This window comes from Pelodiscus sinensis, chromosome 11 (genome assembly GCF_052426305.1).
Source record: "Pelodiscus sinensis isolate ZL-2025 chromosome 11, ASM5242630v1, whole genome shotgun sequence".
NCBI classification, from domain to species: domain Eukaryota; kingdom Metazoa; phylum Chordata; order Testudines; family Trionychidae; genus Pelodiscus; species Pelodiscus sinensis.
In genome coordinates, this window is record NC_143062.1 from 15,446,386 (window position 1) to 15,464,691 (window position 18,306).

Consider the following 18,306-nt stretch of genomic DNA (forward strand, 5'->3'; position numbering starts at 1 on the left):
AAGGTGTCCTACTGTGGAGGACAGAATAAGGCTGTGAGAAGCACCAAAGAGTTCCTCTCTGCATATCCTCATGGAGGATTCCTGCTCCATCTCTACGTGCCTTAACAAGCTGTTCCAGGCCACACCACATGGTGTAGGCACAGAATACAACACACATCGTACTCAACTGCCTTAATCTAGGCTTATTTGTTAATCTTGTTGACTATACCTCTGTATCGAAGACAGCAAGGATGGTGGTGGGGGAACAGGAGCCAATGACTGTGAGGAACTGGCTTAAAAACTAGCTCCCCACTAGGTCTGCCTCCTAGCACTAGGTCTGCCTCCCCCCACTCACTGCTCTGTCTGATAGACAAGCAGCAATGGTGAAGGGGATAGGCTGGAGCTGATACGTGCAGGAAGCTGGCTTTCAAGCAAGCTCCCCACACATATCTAGTCACACGGACCTTCCTGCCTTCCCTTGCTGCCTTTTACAGAGGCACGGGGTGGGCAGGCAGTAGTTAGTGCTGGAGAGAGCCATCTTAAAGGGCGGTTCCCCCCCAGCATCAGCTCCAGCTTTCTGCCCCCTTCCACGCTGCTGCCTCTATCACAGGCAGCAGCACAGGCGGGGATGGACAGGGGAGGCTGCTGTAAAGCAGCCTCTGTCCATGGCATGCCAAGTTCCCTGCAGATAGTGGCTGCTTCATGGCAGGAGCCCCATCCACAACGGGTCTGAGGTCCCTGCAGAGGATGTTTTGCATCCTGCAGAGAAGTCTCTGTCTGTGGGGACCTTGGACCCCCCACAGACAGGGTCTGCTGCCACTCCACGGTGCTGCCTCTTGATCAGAGGCAGCAGCACAGGGTGGCAGGCAGCCAGTCCACAAGGAAAGCTGGTTTTTAAACTGGCTCCCCTCACAGACTGGCTCGGCCTTGCCACCCTGCATTGCTGCCTCTGATACAGAGGGAGCGGCAAGGGACTCCCGGGGAATGGGTCTGGGAGCCAAACGAGGGTATTATATGAGAAGCGTTAATTGTGACTTCATACAGCTCCCTTTTTTGTTTTCTGGCATTTGATGCCTACAACACTCCCTAAAATTTTGGAACTGACCAGATGTGGCATTTAAGAGAGATCATATTTTGCACAGAAATGCTATCAAGTTGGTCTAAGACCTTTGCAAACTTGGCCAAAAATGTCCAGTGATAAAGAAGCCACCCCAGGTCTGGATAACTTATTCCAATGATTAATGGCTCTCATTTTGAATCCGCACATTTGTTCCAGTCTGAATGTGTCTAGTTCCAACTTGTGGATCTTATTAGATCTTTGTCCGCTACATTAAAAAGCCTTCTATGAAACTTTCATTCCCCATGTCAGTAGACAGACCAAGTCACCTCCTAACCTCTTTGTGAAGATGAAAAGATTGAGCTCAATGCTTCTATAACTGCAAGGCAGGGTTTCTAATCCTTTAATCATTGGTGTGGTTCTTCTCCAGCTTATTCATGTGCTTTCTGAACCATGGACTGCAAAAATGGGTACTGTATTCTAATAGCAGTGGCAGCTACAGGGGGAATAAAGCCTCTCTTTTGACATGAGATTCTCCTAATCATACAGCCAAGGATCACATTAGCTCTTTTGGCTAAAGTATTATAGTAGGAGCTTCTGTTCAGTTGATTATCCCTTCTACCCCCCATTTTTGAGTCACTGCTTCCTAGCATAGATTGAAATACAGTTCCTGCTTCTCTCCCTGCTGTGAATCTGGGCCCCCACAGGACCAGGCCCTTCTTGGACAAAAGACACAGGACATTTCACACACAGAATATATTGGTTTGAATTTGTCCTTTTATGAACATTTTTCTCCTCCAAAGCTGCCTCCCCCATCCCAATAGAGAAGTGGGGGAATAAGAGACAAAATGCATTCAGCAGAGCTCTGGAAAGAAGACTATTTGTAAAGATACTGGTTCTAGAGAAGCAGACTGATGGGTGGAAGAGATGAGCCTATCTAGAGCCAAAGTGTGTGTGTGGGAGGGGGGTTCAAATTAGAACTGGACCTTCAAGGAATAGGGCAAGTCATGCAAGGGGAGAAATATAGTCATGGCTCATCCCATAAGCAGGAGCTGGGATGGGCCTCTTCTCTCTCAGGTTACCATTGGCTGGTTTTCATAATAAAAAGCAAACAGTCATCTCTTGCATTCATATTCTTGTCCCACATGCACATCCCTTGACTTAATCAGTTCTGGTGGAAGCAGCAGCCGCATCTTGTCCTGCCTCATCACAGATACTACTTCTTTTTCCCAACTGGATCAACTATGATGACTATGCCCCAACAGGCGAGACCTGGAGGGAGAAAACAGGAAGGAGACATCAGGGGGTGGCTGCATAGGATTGACTCTCCCTTAAAGGTATGACCCCCAGGAACTTGAATGGAGTGATCACTGTGCAGATTATAGTTTACATGGAGGAGAGGACTTGCTAAGTCGTGATCCTAAACACTCCTTAGAGCTAACATAGATGTAGGAGTAACCCCTCTGTGATGGTTTGGCCCCTGGGCCATGATCCCACTTGCCCCTATCTCAGTGACACCGCCTTGGATGGGTGATCCCATGCAGCTGGAATGGCCCTTGGCTCTGGGGTGACTTGTGACTCCGAGGTCAATGACGTCTCATGTCAACTCCAATACACCTGACCCCACCAAGGAACTCAGGGCTGGTTCCCATGGAGACAGGTCACGCGGTGCCCGGCGCACACTCACTGACGGCGAAGGTGAGCTGGACGATGTTCCATGGGGAGGGGGCGTAGCCCCGGGACAGGACCCTGCGCGCTCCCAGGTAGACCCAGAAGCCGGCTCCGACCAGCGCCGAGCCGGACAGGATGCGGCAGCTCCAGCAGGACCCGAACGGCAGCTTGGAGGGAGGCGCAGCGTCTTGGCGCGGCTCCGGGGCCCGAGACATGCCGGCGGGACAGGCCCAGGAAGGAGTCTGTTCCGAAGATAGCAGCGCAAATTAGGGGAACCGGAAGTACACGTGCCGCAAAGACCCTAGGACAATGAAACAGGAAGTAGAGATCTTTGTAATAACGGAATGATGTCACTGGAAATACTGGCCAACCTATTGGAGTTCTGGGGAGTGGAACGGGACAGGAAACGCTGCTCGTGAGGGTGCTGTGTGTTAGTGTCCGTGTGCGGACGTCATCCACTCGCTGGTAGTTCCGAGCGCTGAAAAATCTGCACCCCCCCAAGCATCTCTGCTCCTGACGGCTTCTGTCTAAGGCACTCCTCGGCCACTCATGGCTATTGCCCTTTCTGGGGGAGCTGCCGTTGTCCCCAGGAGAGCTGGGGCCCAGACTGCGCCTCAGGAAGGATTAGGACAGTTGAAGAGAGTCCTACAGGTGGCCCCCCATGACAGGCCCTTTGTGGTTTGGCTTCTCTCAGCAGGGCTGATATAGAGAGCAGGGCAAGAATACTTGCTGTGAGAGGAGTTCTTGGTACTCCAGCCCCAAACACTGTCAGCAAGGCTGTTGTAGGAAACACAGCAGGAACACAGGCTAAGATTGGAATTTTGAGTAGATCTTGCAGGGTTTCTTTTCACTTTTTCCTTTTTAATATTGTGATATTGATACAGTTCTCCCCCTTTACTGGGATTAGCCTATATATTATTAAACATGGCTCTTTTTGCACAGTCTGAGTAGATATCAGAGAAAGAGGGACAGGCCAGGGCACAAAACAATAGTTTATTCATACCAAAACCCTTATTAATAATTGTTCAACATATCCATTATTCCTTTGTATTGCAATAGCACCAAGTTTACTCCATTCAAGTTCTTGTACAACCCTGTTCTCTGTGATATCTGGCTTTTTCTGTAAATGATGCGTCAAGTGATATGACTAACATTTGGCACAGGTTTCTTCAGTGAGGAGGGGGATTTTTTTTCTAGCATTATGACTCTTATTAGAGATTATACAGTCTATGTGTTGATGTTCACAAAGGCAGATTGCAGATATGGCCCAAAACCTCTGTATGGAAAATGGGGAAGTTTAGGTTGATTTTTAGTTCTTGAGGGAATTTATTACCACTAGAGATGTTAAAAACATGTTTATCTTAGTAAACACTAACTGCTGAAAATTTCAGCAGTTACACTGCAGGAGTTGGTTCCCCCAGAGCCTGTGCACCAGCTTTTAAGAGCAGCTCTGGGTGGGGAGGAGGCAGCTGTTGCTCACATGTAGCTGACTTGATACAGAGGCTGGAGTGGGGGGGCTGCATGTAACCATGAAAGTTAACCAATGAGCCCAAGCTCATTGGTTAACTCTTTACATCACATCCCTAATTACAATCTGGGACTAGCCTGCAGAGAAATAGTGTCTCTTGTACAAACTGTTGCCAGAGAGTTCTATTGAAACTGAGGAGCAGAGTGCACTGCTCTTGTGGTGAAGCTTTAGGCAACAATTGGCGTTGGTTCTGCTTTGGGCAGGGGGCTGGACTCAATGACCTCCTGAGGTCTCTTCCAGCTCTATGATTCTATGAACTTGGGTTCAGCTGTGGAGCATCCTGAAGATAAGCACTGAGACCTTGGCTACGTCTATATTGGCAAGATTTTGCGCAAATACTTTTAACGCAAGAGTTTTTGTGTTTAAGTATTTGTGCGAGAGAGCGTCTACATTGGCATGTGCTTTTGCACAAGAGATGTGCTTCTGCGCAAAAGCATCCATGCCAGTGTAGATGTTCTCTTGCACAAGAAAGCTCTGATGGCCAGTTTAGCCATGGGGCTTTCTTGCGCAAGAAATTCATGTTGCCTGTCTACACTGGCCTCTTGCACAAGAACAGTTGCTCAAGAGGGCTTATTCCTGAGTGGGAACGTCATAGTTCTTGCGCAAGAAGCACTGATTTTTTTACATTTGATCTCTGAGGGAAAGGCAGAATAGTGGGCAGGAGGCAGATATGCTGCTGTGCCTTATCTTAACAGCACAGGTTAGCACAGTGGGAATAGTGGATAAATAACAGTATCAGTCTATGCAGTTTTTAGCTGGCTTGGAATGGCAGCTACCCCCCACAGATGCCTAGATATTACAAAAATTCAGTTATGTGATTAGCACAAGAGGCAGCAACCATAGAGCCCTAACTGCCTTAACCACAACAACAGACATTTTTCAGGGTTACCAGATTAGTTTATTAAAAACCTGAAAATGCTTATTTACCTCATGCAATAATAGTCTTTGCTCTATCAGATCTGCATTATCCTCATGCTCAATGGGTGCAATCAGGGGCTGGAAATAAGACAGACCCTTCCAACATGAGGATCACTGACAACCAAGGAGTATCCATCCCATTCTGGCCTGTAGGAGACCACGAGTGGCTGCAGCAATGAAGAATGCAGTCTGTTCCCACCTCTGGCAGGTTCTCAGTACCAGTTGTTGCCTTGGTTCCCATTTGGGAGAGGAATGGTCAGGTGTCACTTGCTCCAGGGTGTCGGCCTCCGGGCCACGTTCTCATCTGTTTCAGCTGCCTCTTTGATTGCTGCCATTACCAGTTCATTCTGGTGTCGCCTCTTTGCCCAGTGTAGTGGGGTTGTCTCCTGCAGCTCCTGAGAAGAGAAGAAAGGGATTAAGGGTGTGTGTGTGTGTGGGGGGGGGTGTTTGGTGGTTTATAGAGCTCCCCCTGCTCCCTGAAAGCAAAGGCGAGAGTAACAGCAGTTTTTAATTCCTTTCTCCCGACCTCATGGACTGTTGCCTTTGCCAGCCCCCCCTCCCCGCAGTTATCCATCCCAGAGAAACTGGTTTCCAGCCTCTCACCTCCAGCCTGCGCTGCTCCCGCGGCGCTATCAGCGCCAAGATTCCGACCCCCACTCCTGTGGTCCCGGCCACCACCAGGCTCCCCAGCACCAGGCGCCGCAGGAATTCCATAGGGCGGGGATGAAAGCCGCCGGGTACCACAGAGTCTAGGTTTGTCGGGGGACGGAGCGGGCGGAACGTAACCATAGAGAGCGGGGGAGGTGTTTGGGTAGAGCGTCCCGTTGAGCTCGTGCTACCATAGAGGGGAAGTGCGAGTGAGGGACCACGATGGAGAGCGCTGCGCTGTGACAGAGCGCCCCCTCTTGCAACGGTGGAGAGAGCGCGGAGTGGAGTCAGAGAGTTCGATTTTTTGCAACCATAGAACGCAGGAACTGGTGGGCTAGAGTGTCCTATTTTGCAACCCTGGACAGCTGAGAGGTCTCGTGCTTCTCTCGCTTGTTGTGTGTCACTGGAGCCATTGGGCTAGTGCAACCTGGAGCTGTATGAGGCGATGGCATAGAGGGGGTGTATGTCTGGCTAGGTCACACTGCTGCTCCTTACTATAGATAGGGTGTGTGGCTGGGCCAGGCTGCCCAGCCTCCCAGCACAGTGCGGCTGTTTGGGGGCTGGGTCAATGTGCCTGTTCTGGTCTCTGTGGGTTCCAGTCTGGTCTCCAGACATGCTGCCACCCTCAGAGAGCGGTCAGGGAAGTACGTAGGCAGGGGGCGATGTAAGCTTTCCAGACCCATCTGAAGGGGTACAGAGGAGTCAGTCACCTGCCGTGTAGATGAGAGAGTGTATTTGTGCAGGTCTCACCCTGCCCAGGCTGCTCCCTTGCTGGGCACCTACAGAGGCCTTAGTTCCTGAATTCCAGCCTCTCTCGCTGTCTGGTCCTTGCTGGGAAGCAGCCTCAGCACCTGTAAGTGGGAACAGGGAACACCCAACCTTCTGTCCCCATCCCTTAGTGGGTGAATTATTGGGTCTGAGGCCCCATCTTGTGTTCTATAATGATAAAGAAAGGCCTGGAAAGGAGGAGATATTATATTTCCTCTCCCCCCATCCCATGATGCTGGGGATGTGTCCCTTTCTAATCTGCACAGGATTTGTCACGTCAGTCCCATTAAAACAGCTTTAAACTTTAGGAATCATGTAATCAAGCTACCTTAGATCTGAGCATGCTAGGGAAATGGGGCTGCTGGAAAATTTGGTAACTGGATAAACCTTGAGGTGAGGCCTTCACAGTGCTAAGGGCTCTGGGATCTCTATTCATAGTTCTGTTATTGCTGCCAAATTAATCCAGTCCTGCTCTAGCCCAGTTCATGGTGAAAGCCAGCCTGTGTGAGTAACATCAGCTGACCCAGTCTCTCTTGCTTGCCCCTCACCTCTAATGGCTGGAGCAGCTCCAGGGACCCAGTGCTGTTGCTGCTTAGCAGGGATGTGCAAGCTTCATGACAGAAGCTGAGATCTGGGTCCCTGGTCCCTTAAAAAACCTCAGATCCTCCACCTCCAGGGCAGCCAATTAGCTGCAAAGGCAATTTCTGTTAGCTCACTGCATGATTAACTGAAGCCCTGAATCCAATCCTCCTCTCCTGTATCTGTGTCCTGGAACAGCTCCCACCCAGTGCAACAGCTACCTTTTAAACCCCTTCCCTGATCTGGCCTGGGCTCCTGCTTTAGGTGCAGCAGGGAGATGATCTCCCTGGTGCAGGCTGCCATCAGCATGAGGACTGGAGTCCAGGGCTGAGAGTGCAGATGATGGGATCCAAAAGGAGAGCACTCTGCTGGCAGCAGAGAGTATTAGGGAGATCCCAGGTCTGGGAGTACAGGGGGGAACAGCAGGGGTACTCTTGCCAGGTTGGTGGGTACTGACAATGCATGTGGTCCCTGCAGAAGCACTGACAAAGGGAGTCCAATCTCTAGTCTTTCTCTCTCCCCCTGACCAGGCACCATATGGCTTTTGTGCCCAGGGGATTAGTCGGGTGTCAGGACAAAGCGCTTATGGCTCCTGAAGCATCTGTCAGCTCCCTGTGTTGTGGGCTGCTGGGCCCTATAATCCCTGCACATCCTGGGAGGGCCCAGGCAGCGCTTGATGGTGAGTGAACGAACAGAGTTCTGAGGGGAATCTCGGGGGAGGGGGGTGCGTGCAGCCCACGCACAGACTCCCTTTGTCCTCACAGTGGGACTCCTTGGAAGAATAGGGTGATCCCTGGGGGTGTCTCTGTCAGAGGCTCTTTGGGGCAGGGAAATGCCTTCCAGGGGAAGGGCTGGGACCTGCAGTGTGTGCATGTGGGAGTCTGTGGTGTGAGGAATCTCCCCCCCTTCCCTCCCCCATCTGGTGCAGGGGCTGAATTCCCAGTTCAGGAGTGTCTGAACTTCAGGGTCCAGATCTTGGGGAATAGATGTGGGGTTTATTCCTGGCTGGGTGATGGAAGGATGTGGGGCCATTTCCAACCCTGACTCCCACTGTTTACCCCCAGCATCACCATGGCTGAGGGGACTCTGGACAGTGCGGGTGCTCCAGCCCAGGCAGCACTGCCCCCTGGTGAGGTCTCCACCCCCATCCAGGTACCTGTGGTGACCCCAGGCCGGAACAGCCTGCTCCAGCCCCAGAGCACTGACCAGGAAATGCAGTGGCTACCAGAAGTGGGAAGGAGCCTCATCCAGGCAGAGCCCCCTGCACTGAGACAGGTGAGACACCCTTTTCCTGGGACAGCTCCCACTGGGTACACCAAAAGGATGCCCCTGTGGAGAGCCTGGTGAGCCTCCCCAGGACAAAGCCCCTTGTGCTGCTTCTCACGCTTCTGTGCATCAGATCGAGCCCCCCTCCCGCGCCTCATATCAGGGCCTTACTGCCCTGTATGTCCCTTCCTCCTGCCCCTTTCCAGGTCCCTGGGCAGCTAGGCTCTCTGGCTGTGTCTAGACTGGCAAGTTTTTCCACAAAAGCAGCTGCTTTTGTGGAAATCTTGCCAGCTGTCTACACTGGCCGCTTGAATTTCCGCAAGAACACTGACAATCTCATGTAAGAAATCAGTGCTTCTTGCGGAAATACTATGCTGCTCCCGTTCGGGTAAAAGTCCTTTTGCCACAAAAGCTTTTGCGCAAAAGGGCCAGTGTAGACAGCTCAGATTTGTTTTGCGCAAAAAAGCCCCGATCGTGAAAATGGCGATCGGGGCTTTTTTGTGCAAAAGTGAGTCTAGATTGGCACGGACGCTTTTCCGCAAAAAGTGCTTTTGCGGAAAAGCATCTGTGCCAATCTAGACGCTCTTTTCCGCAAATGCTTTTAACAGAAAACGTTTCCGTTAAAAGCATTTGCGGAAAATCATGCCAGTCTAGACATAGCGTCTGAGTGCCCAAACTAACCCCAGTATCCTCTGTGCCTAGTTCTCTCCAGAGCTCTGTGAGATGGGCAGGCTGTGCAAAACTCCCCCTGAGGAGATGTGCGAGGCAATGTTCGAGGATCCCCCCAGGGAGCCATGCGTGGAGCTGTGTGAGGACACCCCTCCCTGGGAACTGTGCAGGGAATCCCTCCCTGAGCCATGTGAAGGGCTGTGCGAGGAGATGTGCAAAGATCCTCCCCCCTGGAAGCCATGTGAGGGTTCATTTGGAAGTCCCATGCAGGGGAAGGCCCGGCTGCCATCTATTGTGGTAGAGCCCACGGAGGTGGGAGAAGTGGAGAGTGGGGAGCTGCGATGGCCCCCAGATGACTTCCTGCTGCAGGAGGGTGAGGATGAGCTCTTCACCGATGAAGAGGAGCAAGCGCCAGGGCCAGGTGAGTCTGGGTGACAAGAATAGGCCCCGGAGTCTGGGGGACAGGACAGGGGGCTAATGCAAGAAGGAAAGGGGCTTTGACTGGGCCATAGGATATAGGCCAAGGTGTCTTGGAGGCACCTCAGGATTTGGGCTCTCAGGGGGGGTTCTTGCCATGGAGGGGATTATAGTTCCATAAAGCTTTGGAGGATGGGATGTTCATTAGGAGTCCCTCCCCCATTTGGTGTGGCTATGGGGCTGTTAGGGGGTTAAGTGGTGCTGCTGTTCCTGCTCTCCATGTCCATGCTCTGAGGGGCATGTGGAGGGGATGGATCTGGCTGTCCTGGCCTGGAAGGCGCTGGGGTCTTGAGAGAAGCTACCAGAGGCAAAAATGGTGGGAGGGACTTGTCAGCCCCGGGAACTGTACAGAAATAGCTCCTTGGACATTCCCAGTGAGAGGCCCCAGCTGTAATCTAGCTTAGCTCAGTGCACACCCAGGCTGTGTCTACATTGCCATGATTTTGCGCAAAAGTGCCTGCTTTTGCGCAAAAATATGCTGCCTGTCTACACTGGCGGCGAGTTCTTGTGCAAGAACACTGACGTTCTAATGTGTGAAATCAGTGCTTCTTGCGCAAGAACTATGATGCTCCCGCTCAGGAATATGCCCTCTTGTGCAACTGTTCTTGCGCAAGAGGCCAGTGTAGACAGGCAACATGAAGTTCTTGCGCAAAAAAGCCCTATGGCTAAAATGGCCATCGGAGCTTTCTTGCACAAGAGAGCATCTACACTGGTACGGATGCTTTTGTGCAAAAGCACATCTCTTGTGCAAAAGCACATGCCAGTGTAGACGCTGTCTTGCGCAAATACTTTAACGCAAAAACTCTTGCGTTAAAAGTATTTGCGCAAAATCTTGCCAATGTAGACGTAGTCCCAGTGTCCACATGGGGCTTCTCTTGAAATAGCTCCTGGGTCAAAGGAATTTTCCTGTCCTACAGGTGAGCCTGGTACTTTGGTGAGTTTGTTCCTGGGACTCTGAGGGCCACTTGGGGATCTGGAGGGCAGAAGAAAATGCCTGCCAGGGGAAGACTGAAAGAGTTCAGCCTGCTCAGCCCAGGTGCTTTGTTTCCTGTGTCTGAGGCCTTCCCGTGGAGAAAACAGCAGATAGCAAAGGGCTGGAACTGCGCAGAGACAGGCAGAAAAAGAACAGTGGCTGGAAGCTGAAGTCAGAGTAATTCAATTTAGAAACAAGGCTCAAATTTATCTCAGGATGTGAGACTGACTGTTGGGACAGGCTCCCCAGGGTAGGTGTGGAGTCTGCCTCCTTGAAAGGCTCTTCAGTCAAAGGGCAAATCTTCACTACAGGCTGGATTGATGGGCAATGATTGATCCAAGAGGAGACAACTGCTGAGTGCTCTCCTCTCAATTCCGGTACTTCACCAGAACGAGAAGAGTAAGCAGAGTTGATAGGAGAGCATCAGCTGTTGACTTACTGCAGTAAGGAAACCTAAGTACATTATTCACATAGCTGAAGATCCATAACTTAGGTCCCACGGTAGAATAGACAAAGCCAAACACAAGTGATTGGGCTCTATACAGGGTGTCATGGGAGAGTCAGGAGGATGTTCTCCAGCTTGTGCTACACAGGACGGCAGACTATGTGATCTTCTGGCCTTACACTCTGGCTGCGTCTAGACTGGCAAGTTTTTCCGCAAAAGCAGCTGCTTTTGCAGAAAAACTTGCCAGCTATCTACACTGGCCACTTGAATTTCTGCAAGAACACTGACGATCTTATGTCTGAAATCAGTGCTTCTTGCGGAAATACTATGCTGCTCCTGTTCGGGCAAAAGTCCTTTTGCGCAAAAGCTTTTGTGCAAAAGGGCCAGTGTAGACAGCTCAGATTTGTTTTGCGCAAAAGCGCGTCTAGATTGGCACAGACGCTTTTCCGCAAAAAGTGCTTTTGTGGAAAATCATGCCAGTCTAGACGTAGCCTCTCAGCCTGTTTGACAGGGGAATGATTCTACCACTAATTCCCATGGCCCACAACTCAGTGACCAAGTTGCTGTTTGACAGCCTTAAAGCAGTGCCTTACCAAATTTGACCTTTTCCCACAATAAAAAAAAAATAGGGGGACCTAATGTAATTAATAGGCAGTAGGTTTAATACAAGAGGAGGTATTCATGCAATGCACAATTCACCTGTAGAACTCCTTGCTGGGGGATTTTGTGAAGGCCAAAAGTGTAGAACCGAGTTCAGAAGAGTGAGATGAGTGTATGGAGTATAGGTCCATCACTATTAACCAGGACAGAAGGGACACAGCCCCATGATTTAGGCATCTCTGAACTTCTAACTGCCAGAGAATGGAGGGTTGGACACTGGTAGATTTCTCCAGCATTGCTGTCATGTACACTCACCCTGAAGCTCTGTTCCTGGTTGCTGATGGAGACAGGATACTGAGCTAGATGGACCATTGCTGTGTCCCCTCTGGCAGTTCCTGTATTCATATGACCTTCCCCTTGGGGTGGGACTTGTCATGCTATTGCAAGGTGCCCTCTGCATGGGAGGGAGCTCACGTACTGTCTGGATGCCCAGCTGGCCAGGGCTTGAGGGTGTGACTGAGTCATAGAGCTCTGGGACTGCACTGCCCGAAGAACTCTTGCATCTTTCCTTGGGCCATCCTGCTGAGACTGTGATCAGTAGCGATTCTTGAGCTGGGACTCCTCTCTCTGAAGGTGCAGCAGGCAGGTATTCTCTGCGAGGGCTCCTGCCCCCCCAGGCTTTCCCCCCATCTCTGGCCTCAGTTAACCAAAGGCCCAGGGGTGCAAAGTGTTCTGCAGGGTTCTCTCAAGTCTGCTTGTATGGAGCTTGGGCTGGCAGCTTCACCTGAGGGCCAGGCTGAGCCAGGACGGGGGCTGGGAGACAAAGGCTGTGGGGAGTTCAAGTTGGGGGAGAGGCCTCAACATTTCAATGTCAATAATCCTAACAGGGCCAGGAACTGTCCCCTGTGCTGCTCAACATGCTCTGACTGCAGGCTCCTCCGTGCACTTTTGTTTCAGGGCCCCCTGCTCTGGAGAGCACCCTGGATGAAGTGCTGCTGTGAAGCCACTGGGGGCAGAGAGAACCTGATTTCCTCCTCCTCCTCCCCCGGAACCAGAAACCACTAGGGACTCAGCTGTAGCCTTGGGAGCCATAACTCAGGGACTGTGGACCCCCTCCCCAGGAGCTGCACAGCTGTAGGAGGGAATGGGTCCCCCCTACCAAAACCTGGGGTGTGTGTGTGTGTGTGGAATAAGACCAGTCAGGGGCATCTCCCTGCTAGACTCTACTCCCTATTTGTAAGCAAGAGTCAGCCTAATTTTGGTCTGCGACATCAGCACCATGGGGCACACACTTCCCCCACCACCTCCAGGAGCTAGGCCCAGACCAGGCACCTGCTCTGTATGGACAGTGGGGACTCAAGGCCCAGAGGAGCTGAGGAGCCTGCCACCTGCAGAGTTTCTGCTGGAGGGGTACAGCCTGCCCCCTGCTTCCTTGCTGAGCTCGGCAATAAAAGGTTCCTGTCCTAGCTGTGGTGTCACATTGTGAAGTGGTTGGTGAGGCCCTGGGAACAGGGCCCCAGATGTAGTATCCCTGTGGGGCTGGGCTGAGCTTCACACTCTGTGAGCCTCAGGTTGACTGATCTGGGAGGAGGCAGGCAGCAATATCTGGGCACCTGCATGGTGGCTGATGCAGAAGGGGGATGCTGTTCAAGTGGGGAGTTGTGCACAACAGGATCGTGTGTTGGGCGGGAGGCGGACTAGGGAACAAAGCCAGACTCCAGAAAGGTGATAATTCCTTTATTAACAATTCTCCTGTTGGCTTGGGCACCCCCACCTGAGTACATGCTGCTGTGGCAGCCTGCTGGCTGAGGGCACCATCCCCCTAGTTCCTAATGCATCCTGTCCCTGAGTCATACACTCCCTTTGTGCAGTCTTCATGGCCCAATAACACAGGGTCTCCTGTGCCATCCTAGTTCAGCAGTCCCTTGGTTGGTGACTCCAGGACTGGCTGGCTGAGTTTGTAGATGAAGTAGCAGATGCCATTAATGTGCCCGACCTCCTGCACTGTCACACCAGCCCCTCCCACCCGTTCCAGGAAAGGGATCCTGGCATCTGGGTCCTCATCTGAGAATTGCAGCAAGATGCCCCCTGGGCACAACACCCGCAGGCACTCAGCCACCAGCTGGCCAGCCTGGCCTGGTCCCTGGGGGCAGCGCAACAGTGAATCACAGGTGCCCTTGTCCAGCACCACATGGAAGGAACCATCCCCAAAGCTCCCCCCCTCAAGGTTAGTCGCATCCGCCACATGCAGATGAAGCTGGGAAAGGGAGTGTCGGGGTGGGGGGACCTCCTGGAGCAGCCGATGGAGAGACCTGATGGCCACAGGAGACACATCCACACAAGATATGTGGACAGGGTGTGGAGAGTCCCGATACAGTCCCAGGCCCAGATCTGAAGTGCCACAGCCTACGTCAAGCACCCGCATGGGGCTGAGGTTGGATTCGGGTGAGCCATACTCCTGCAGAGCTGGAAGCAGGAGCCCAGAGATAGCGGCGTAGTCAAAGAACCAGTTGAAGTGGGTCGGGGTCCCACCTGTAGCCTGCTGCATGTAGAAGCGGTCCCATGTGCTGGGCTGGGCCATGCCATGGTGCAGCCCATCTGGGGGAGGAAGGAGAGGTCAGTCTAAGGGCTGGGCAGGGAATCAAAAGAGGGGAAGATTATAGTAAGGCCAACAGGGAGGGTGCTGAAGCTCTCTAAAGCCTGGGTGCTGTAGCCAGACACAAACCCCATCTTGTTTTTCCATGAACCCCATCTTGTCCGTCCCCCCCCCCCAGAGAGCAAGAGAAAGGCAGTCAGCCTTTGATGCCCTGGGAACGCAGGTGTGCTGCCTGTCCCTGACTCTACCATAAACAGAAACCAGACAGTAAATGGGCTAGCTGACGACCCGGGGCCTCCCGTCACCCTGATGGCTAGTACCAGTAATTGACACACCTGCACTGTCCCAGGAGAGGAATCTTCGCCCATCACATACCAGAGGTGCCCATTGTCTGCATTTTTCCCAGGTGTAAATTATGCTTTGCACCCTTCGTGGGAAACTTGGTGTTCAAAGCCATTTTTCCTAATTGGCCACTTGAGACCAGGAAGAAGCCTACATGACCCAAGGGGTATAAAAGAGGTTCAGCAGCCCACCCCATTTGAGCTCCAATCATCTATACCTGCTGGCAGGTATTGATTGTCTCCCGAGGTCTGTGGGACGCCCAACCTCGCCCTACTTCTTCCCGAGGGATTGAGAGAAAGATGCTGGCCACGCCAAGTCTGGAACGCAGGGGTGAGAGTATATACTTGCTATGTGTCTATTTTGCATGCATTTAATAAGAGCTCAGAGAACCAAAAGGTTTCATGGTACCTGTAAGTGACTTATTAGAGTAATTTCTGTCCTGTCCTTTGTAGTGGCTGTGTTATCTGTAACACAGCAGTAGCATTTAACAACTAAGTTTACCCTGTAACAATAAAATAGTAACTGTTTAAGCTTTAACCTGACTCCTTCAGTTGCTGTAACAGAACCAAGCACAATTTAAAAGAACTTCAGCCGGTCATAAGGGACTCACTGCCCTGACTGTCGGCTGACAGGTGCCCAGTCTGAGTTCTGGTCTAAACTGGGACAGAGCCCTGAGGTCTGTGGGGTTATGGAGGGGGATGGGCAAGACAGCCACATTTCTGCAGGGGCCAGGGACAAGCAGCCTCCTGTCCCTTGGTGTCATGCTGATGGATGCAGAGGGCCCAACCCCAGCCTGGAGCCAGCAGATGGGGATAAGTGATCCTGGAGCAACCCTACTTGGAGCCCATGTGCTGCAGAGATGGGGATAAGGAGAGACTACATGCTCCATTTCTGGGGCTGTGATCCTTCCCCTTAACTAGCCCCATAGAGGCAGCCTCCCTCCCTGTGTGACCCCCTCTCCTCATCACAGCCCAGCCTGACTCTACACAACACAGGTTGCTCACCCCTCCCCCATGTAACCCCATAGGGCAAGGACCCATCTCACCCTGTCAACCAGTCTGATCCCATCTGCCCCCCCTCACCTCCCAGCCTTACCCCGTGGGGCTGGGATCTGCATCTGACCCACCCCCAGGATGACTTCATGGGCCTCAACTGTGTGATGGTTTCTGTCCTCCTCCAGCATGAGCCCACGAAGTCAGGCCTCACCCGGCCCCCCCCACCTCCCAGCCTTACCAATGGACCCACCTCACCCCACCACATGGTCTGAGCCAGTGGGACTGGGATTCCCCCTCCCTCCCTCCACCAGGCATGACCCTCCCCTCAGCCTGCCACAGCCCTCCGTGCTGGGAGCCCCCGCACAGGTGCGACTCGGGTGCCCTTTCGTCGGGGAAGAGCCCCCAGATGCCCTCTGGCGGGGGGCTGGTACCGGAGGGACAGGACACACCCCGTCCCACCCGGGGAGCTGGCACCCACCTGCCCAAGAGCAGAGCAGCCGGAGCAGGGGCCCGAGGGCCCGGGCGCCCCGCGCGGGGAGCATCAACAGTGCGACCCTCCTCGGGGCCTCTCTGCTCCGCAGCCGGGATTCTCTGCTGGACGCTGCCCCGCCCACTTCCTGCAGCGCCTGGCTCAGAGGCGGGGCCCGGATTCCAGCCCGTCTCCGCCCACAGGGACCCAGCCTAGGGCTCGCCCCCACCGCGGTAACTCGAGCCGCAGCTGCCCGCGGGCCTGAGCTCCCCCCCCCCGCAGAGGGGTCACTCTCCGCCCCATTCCTCACGGGGTGGGGGAGGGCCCGCCTCCCATTAGCGAGTGGCTAATTGAGGAGCCTGAGAGGAGGGGTCAGGCCCAGCCGCAATTCACAAGGAGACTTTCCTGGCTGGGCTTTCTAAAAGCAGCTGAACCAGCCAGCGATTTAAACTAAACGCCCGGCCAAATCCCTGTCCCGCAAACAGAATCAGGTACTAACAGGAACGTGTTCAAAACTTTATTAGCATAACGAGGCAATCACCTGAACACCCCTTTCTGATCAGCAGGGCCGGCTTGACCAAGGCCAGGATCTCTTCAGCCCCTTGCTAAAAGAATAGGGAACCAAGACCATCTCCCCCCGCCGCCCACTGCAGGGCTGTGTCTACACTGGCATGAATTTCCAGAAATGCTTAAAATGGAATACTATTCCGTTTTCAGTTTTTCTGGAAAAGGAGCGTCTACATTGGCAGGCTGCTTTTCCAGAAAAGCCCTTTTTCCAGAAAGGCATCTGTGGCCAATGTAGACGCGCTTTTCCGGAAAAGAGCCCCGATTGCCATTTTCGCGATCGGGGCTTTTTTCCGGAAAAGACTACTGGGCTGTCTACACTGGCCCTTTTCCGGAACAGTGTTCCGGAATAAGGACTTATGCCCGAGCAGGAGCAGAATAGTTTTTCCGGAATAGCAGCTGATTTTGTACAGTAGAGCATTGTTGCTTTTCTGGAAATTCAAGGGCCAGTGTAGACAGCTCGCAGCTTATTCCGGAAAAGCGGCTGATTTTCCAGAATAAGTGGCCCACTGTAGACATAGCCCAGAAGTCTACTTAGGCTGTTCTGCCACCTCTAAACAGGCCCAGCTCAGCCCTCAAACACAAAACCTGCAGTTTCAAACTAGAAGCCACCCTGTTTCACTTGACATTCTTCTACAGAGGGACTGGGTACTGGGGTCTCAGCATCCTTACATCCACCACCATCAGCCCCCTGAAAGGGGATATTAATTCCACCCCTCCAGTGAGCTCAAGTCTAAACCCAAACAGCAATGGGTGAGCTGTAAACCAAGCTGCATGCTATTGTTTGGTGTGCCTGATGCTCCTGCAGAGGGGAGGGATCTCTGCCCAAGGCAAGCAAGGAAGAAGTCTGCAAACATTCACACCACTATGCTGCCCCTCCTTAGGCAGCAGGTCTCCTAGAAGGATCAGGGCAGATCTGGAGAGGAGGCTGCAATAGTCTCATGGTGGGTTCTAATCACAAAAGTCAGTGCGCTCTAGAGGCAGGAGTAGAGCCAAATCCTCAGGGCCTTCCAGAAGCCTGGGAAGAAATAAACAATTCGTAAGAAACCCTTTCCCGTGGTCTGTAAGGAGGGCTAGCTTCCACCTACTGATGCTTTTTTGCCTCATACCCCAGGAGACCTCCCCACCCACCCAAGCTGAGCAAGCAGCCCCCTCACGGGGAGGAAGCTGCGTGTCCCGGAGTTTGAGGATAGAACCAGCAGATGGGAAGCCACTGGCACCGAAGACAGAACACCGGAGGGATGGATCCCCCTCATCTGCCTCCAGAGCATCACAGAGCCAGGCACTGCACCGCCTGGATCTGCCAAGAAAAGGAGGCACTATCCTAGCCCCCCCCCCACCCAAGAACCCCCTTGAGATTGCTGCTCCCAATGTCCAACCACCATCAGTTGCCCCAGTTCCAATCCCAGACCAATCACTGTTCCCACCATCAAGGCCATCTTTAGGGTTTATGGTGCCCTACAAGGGATGATTAAACTGGTGCCCCTATGCCTGACTTACTCTTAGCAACACAAACATAAGCTTACAGTATCGGAAACTTGCCACATGCACATTATTAAAAACAGTTTAACTGAATTAAGTACACTGTAATACTGATGGACTAGTACTAAAGTAGCAGCACTATAGAAAAAAATTCAGATTTATTGACAAAATGATGCAAATAATATTTTTTTTAATTTGTCAACATTTTATTGGAAATTTATATTAAGAACCCTGCCCTCCTTCACCAGCTGCAAGATGGGGGCCAGCTGAAGGCCAGGGC

The 18,306-nt window shown here is 52.5% G+C and overlaps 4 protein-coding genes and 1 non-coding gene across 7 annotated transcripts; 1 reads left to right on the forward strand and 4 right to left on the reverse strand.

Annotated features, from left to right (window-relative positions):
* Nucleotides 1-1,777: 1,777 nt before the first annotated feature.
* On the reverse strand, nt 1,778-3,024 carry DMAC1 (distal membrane arm assembly component 1). The gene is made up of 2 exons (XM_089781113.1): nt 2,724-3,024; nt 1,778-2,308 (listed from the first exon to the last, which is right to left on the reverse strand). Exons 1-2 carry the CDS (start codon nt 2,920-2,922, stop codon nt 2,253-2,255), a joined length of 255 nt encoding a protein of 84 aa, XP_089637239.1. The 5' UTR covers nt 2,923-3,024; the 3' UTR covers nt 1,778-2,252.
* A 657-nt stretch (nt 3,025-3,681) lies between these two features.
* Nucleotides 3,682-5,963, reverse strand: UQCC3 (ubiquinol-cytochrome c reductase complex assembly factor 3). Its single transcript, XM_025182185.3, has 2 exons — nt 5,757-5,963; nt 3,682-5,548 (listed from the first exon to the last, which is right to left on the reverse strand). Exons 1-2 carry the CDS (start codon nt 5,940-5,942, stop codon nt 5,417-5,419), a joined length of 318 nt encoding a protein of 105 aa, XP_025037970.1. The 5' UTR covers nt 5,943-5,963; the 3' UTR covers nt 3,682-5,416.
* A 41-nt stretch (nt 5,964-6,004) lies between these two features.
* On the forward strand, nt 6,005-13,166 carry LBHD1 (LBH domain containing 1). Its single transcript, XM_075939300.2, has 4 exons — nt 6,005-7,827; nt 8,213-8,423; nt 9,117-9,504; nt 12,536-13,166. Exons 2-4 carry the CDS (start codon nt 8,220-8,222, stop codon nt 12,577-12,579), a joined length of 636 nt encoding a protein of 211 aa, XP_075795415.1. The 5' UTR covers nt 6,005-7,827; nt 8,213-8,219; the 3' UTR covers nt 12,580-13,166.
* A 133-nt stretch (nt 13,167-13,299) lies between these two features.
* Nucleotides 13,300-16,273, reverse strand: CSKMT (citrate synthase lysine methyltransferase). 3 transcript variants are annotated; one of them, XM_089781110.1, is made up of 3 exons: nt 15,990-16,122; nt 14,734-14,833; nt 13,300-14,176 (listed from the first exon to the last, which is right to left on the reverse strand). In XM_089781110.1, the coding sequence occupies exon 3, from the start codon at nt 14,157-14,159 to the stop codon at nt 13,488-13,490; it is 672 nt and encodes a 223-aa protein (XP_089637236.1). In that variant the 5' UTR covers nt 14,160-14,176; nt 14,734-14,833; nt 15,990-16,122; the 3' UTR covers nt 13,300-13,487. The 3 variants fall into 3 exon arrangements, with proteins under 3 accessions (XP_089637236.1, XP_089637238.1, XP_089637237.1); XM_089781112.1 differs by lacking the exon at nt 14,734-14,833 and having other exon boundaries at nt 15,990-16,273; XM_089781111.1 differs by lacking the exons at nt 14,734-14,833; nt 15,990-16,122 and adding an exon at nt 14,925-15,640.
* A 1,440-nt stretch (nt 16,274-17,713) lies between these two features.
* On the reverse strand, nt 17,714-17,861 carry LOC112544984 (small nucleolar RNA SNORA57). The gene has a single exon (XR_003088377.2). It is a non-coding gene; the product is annotated as a small nucleolar RNA SNORA57 (small nucleolar RNA).
* Nucleotides 17,862-18,306: the final 445 nt, after the last annotated feature.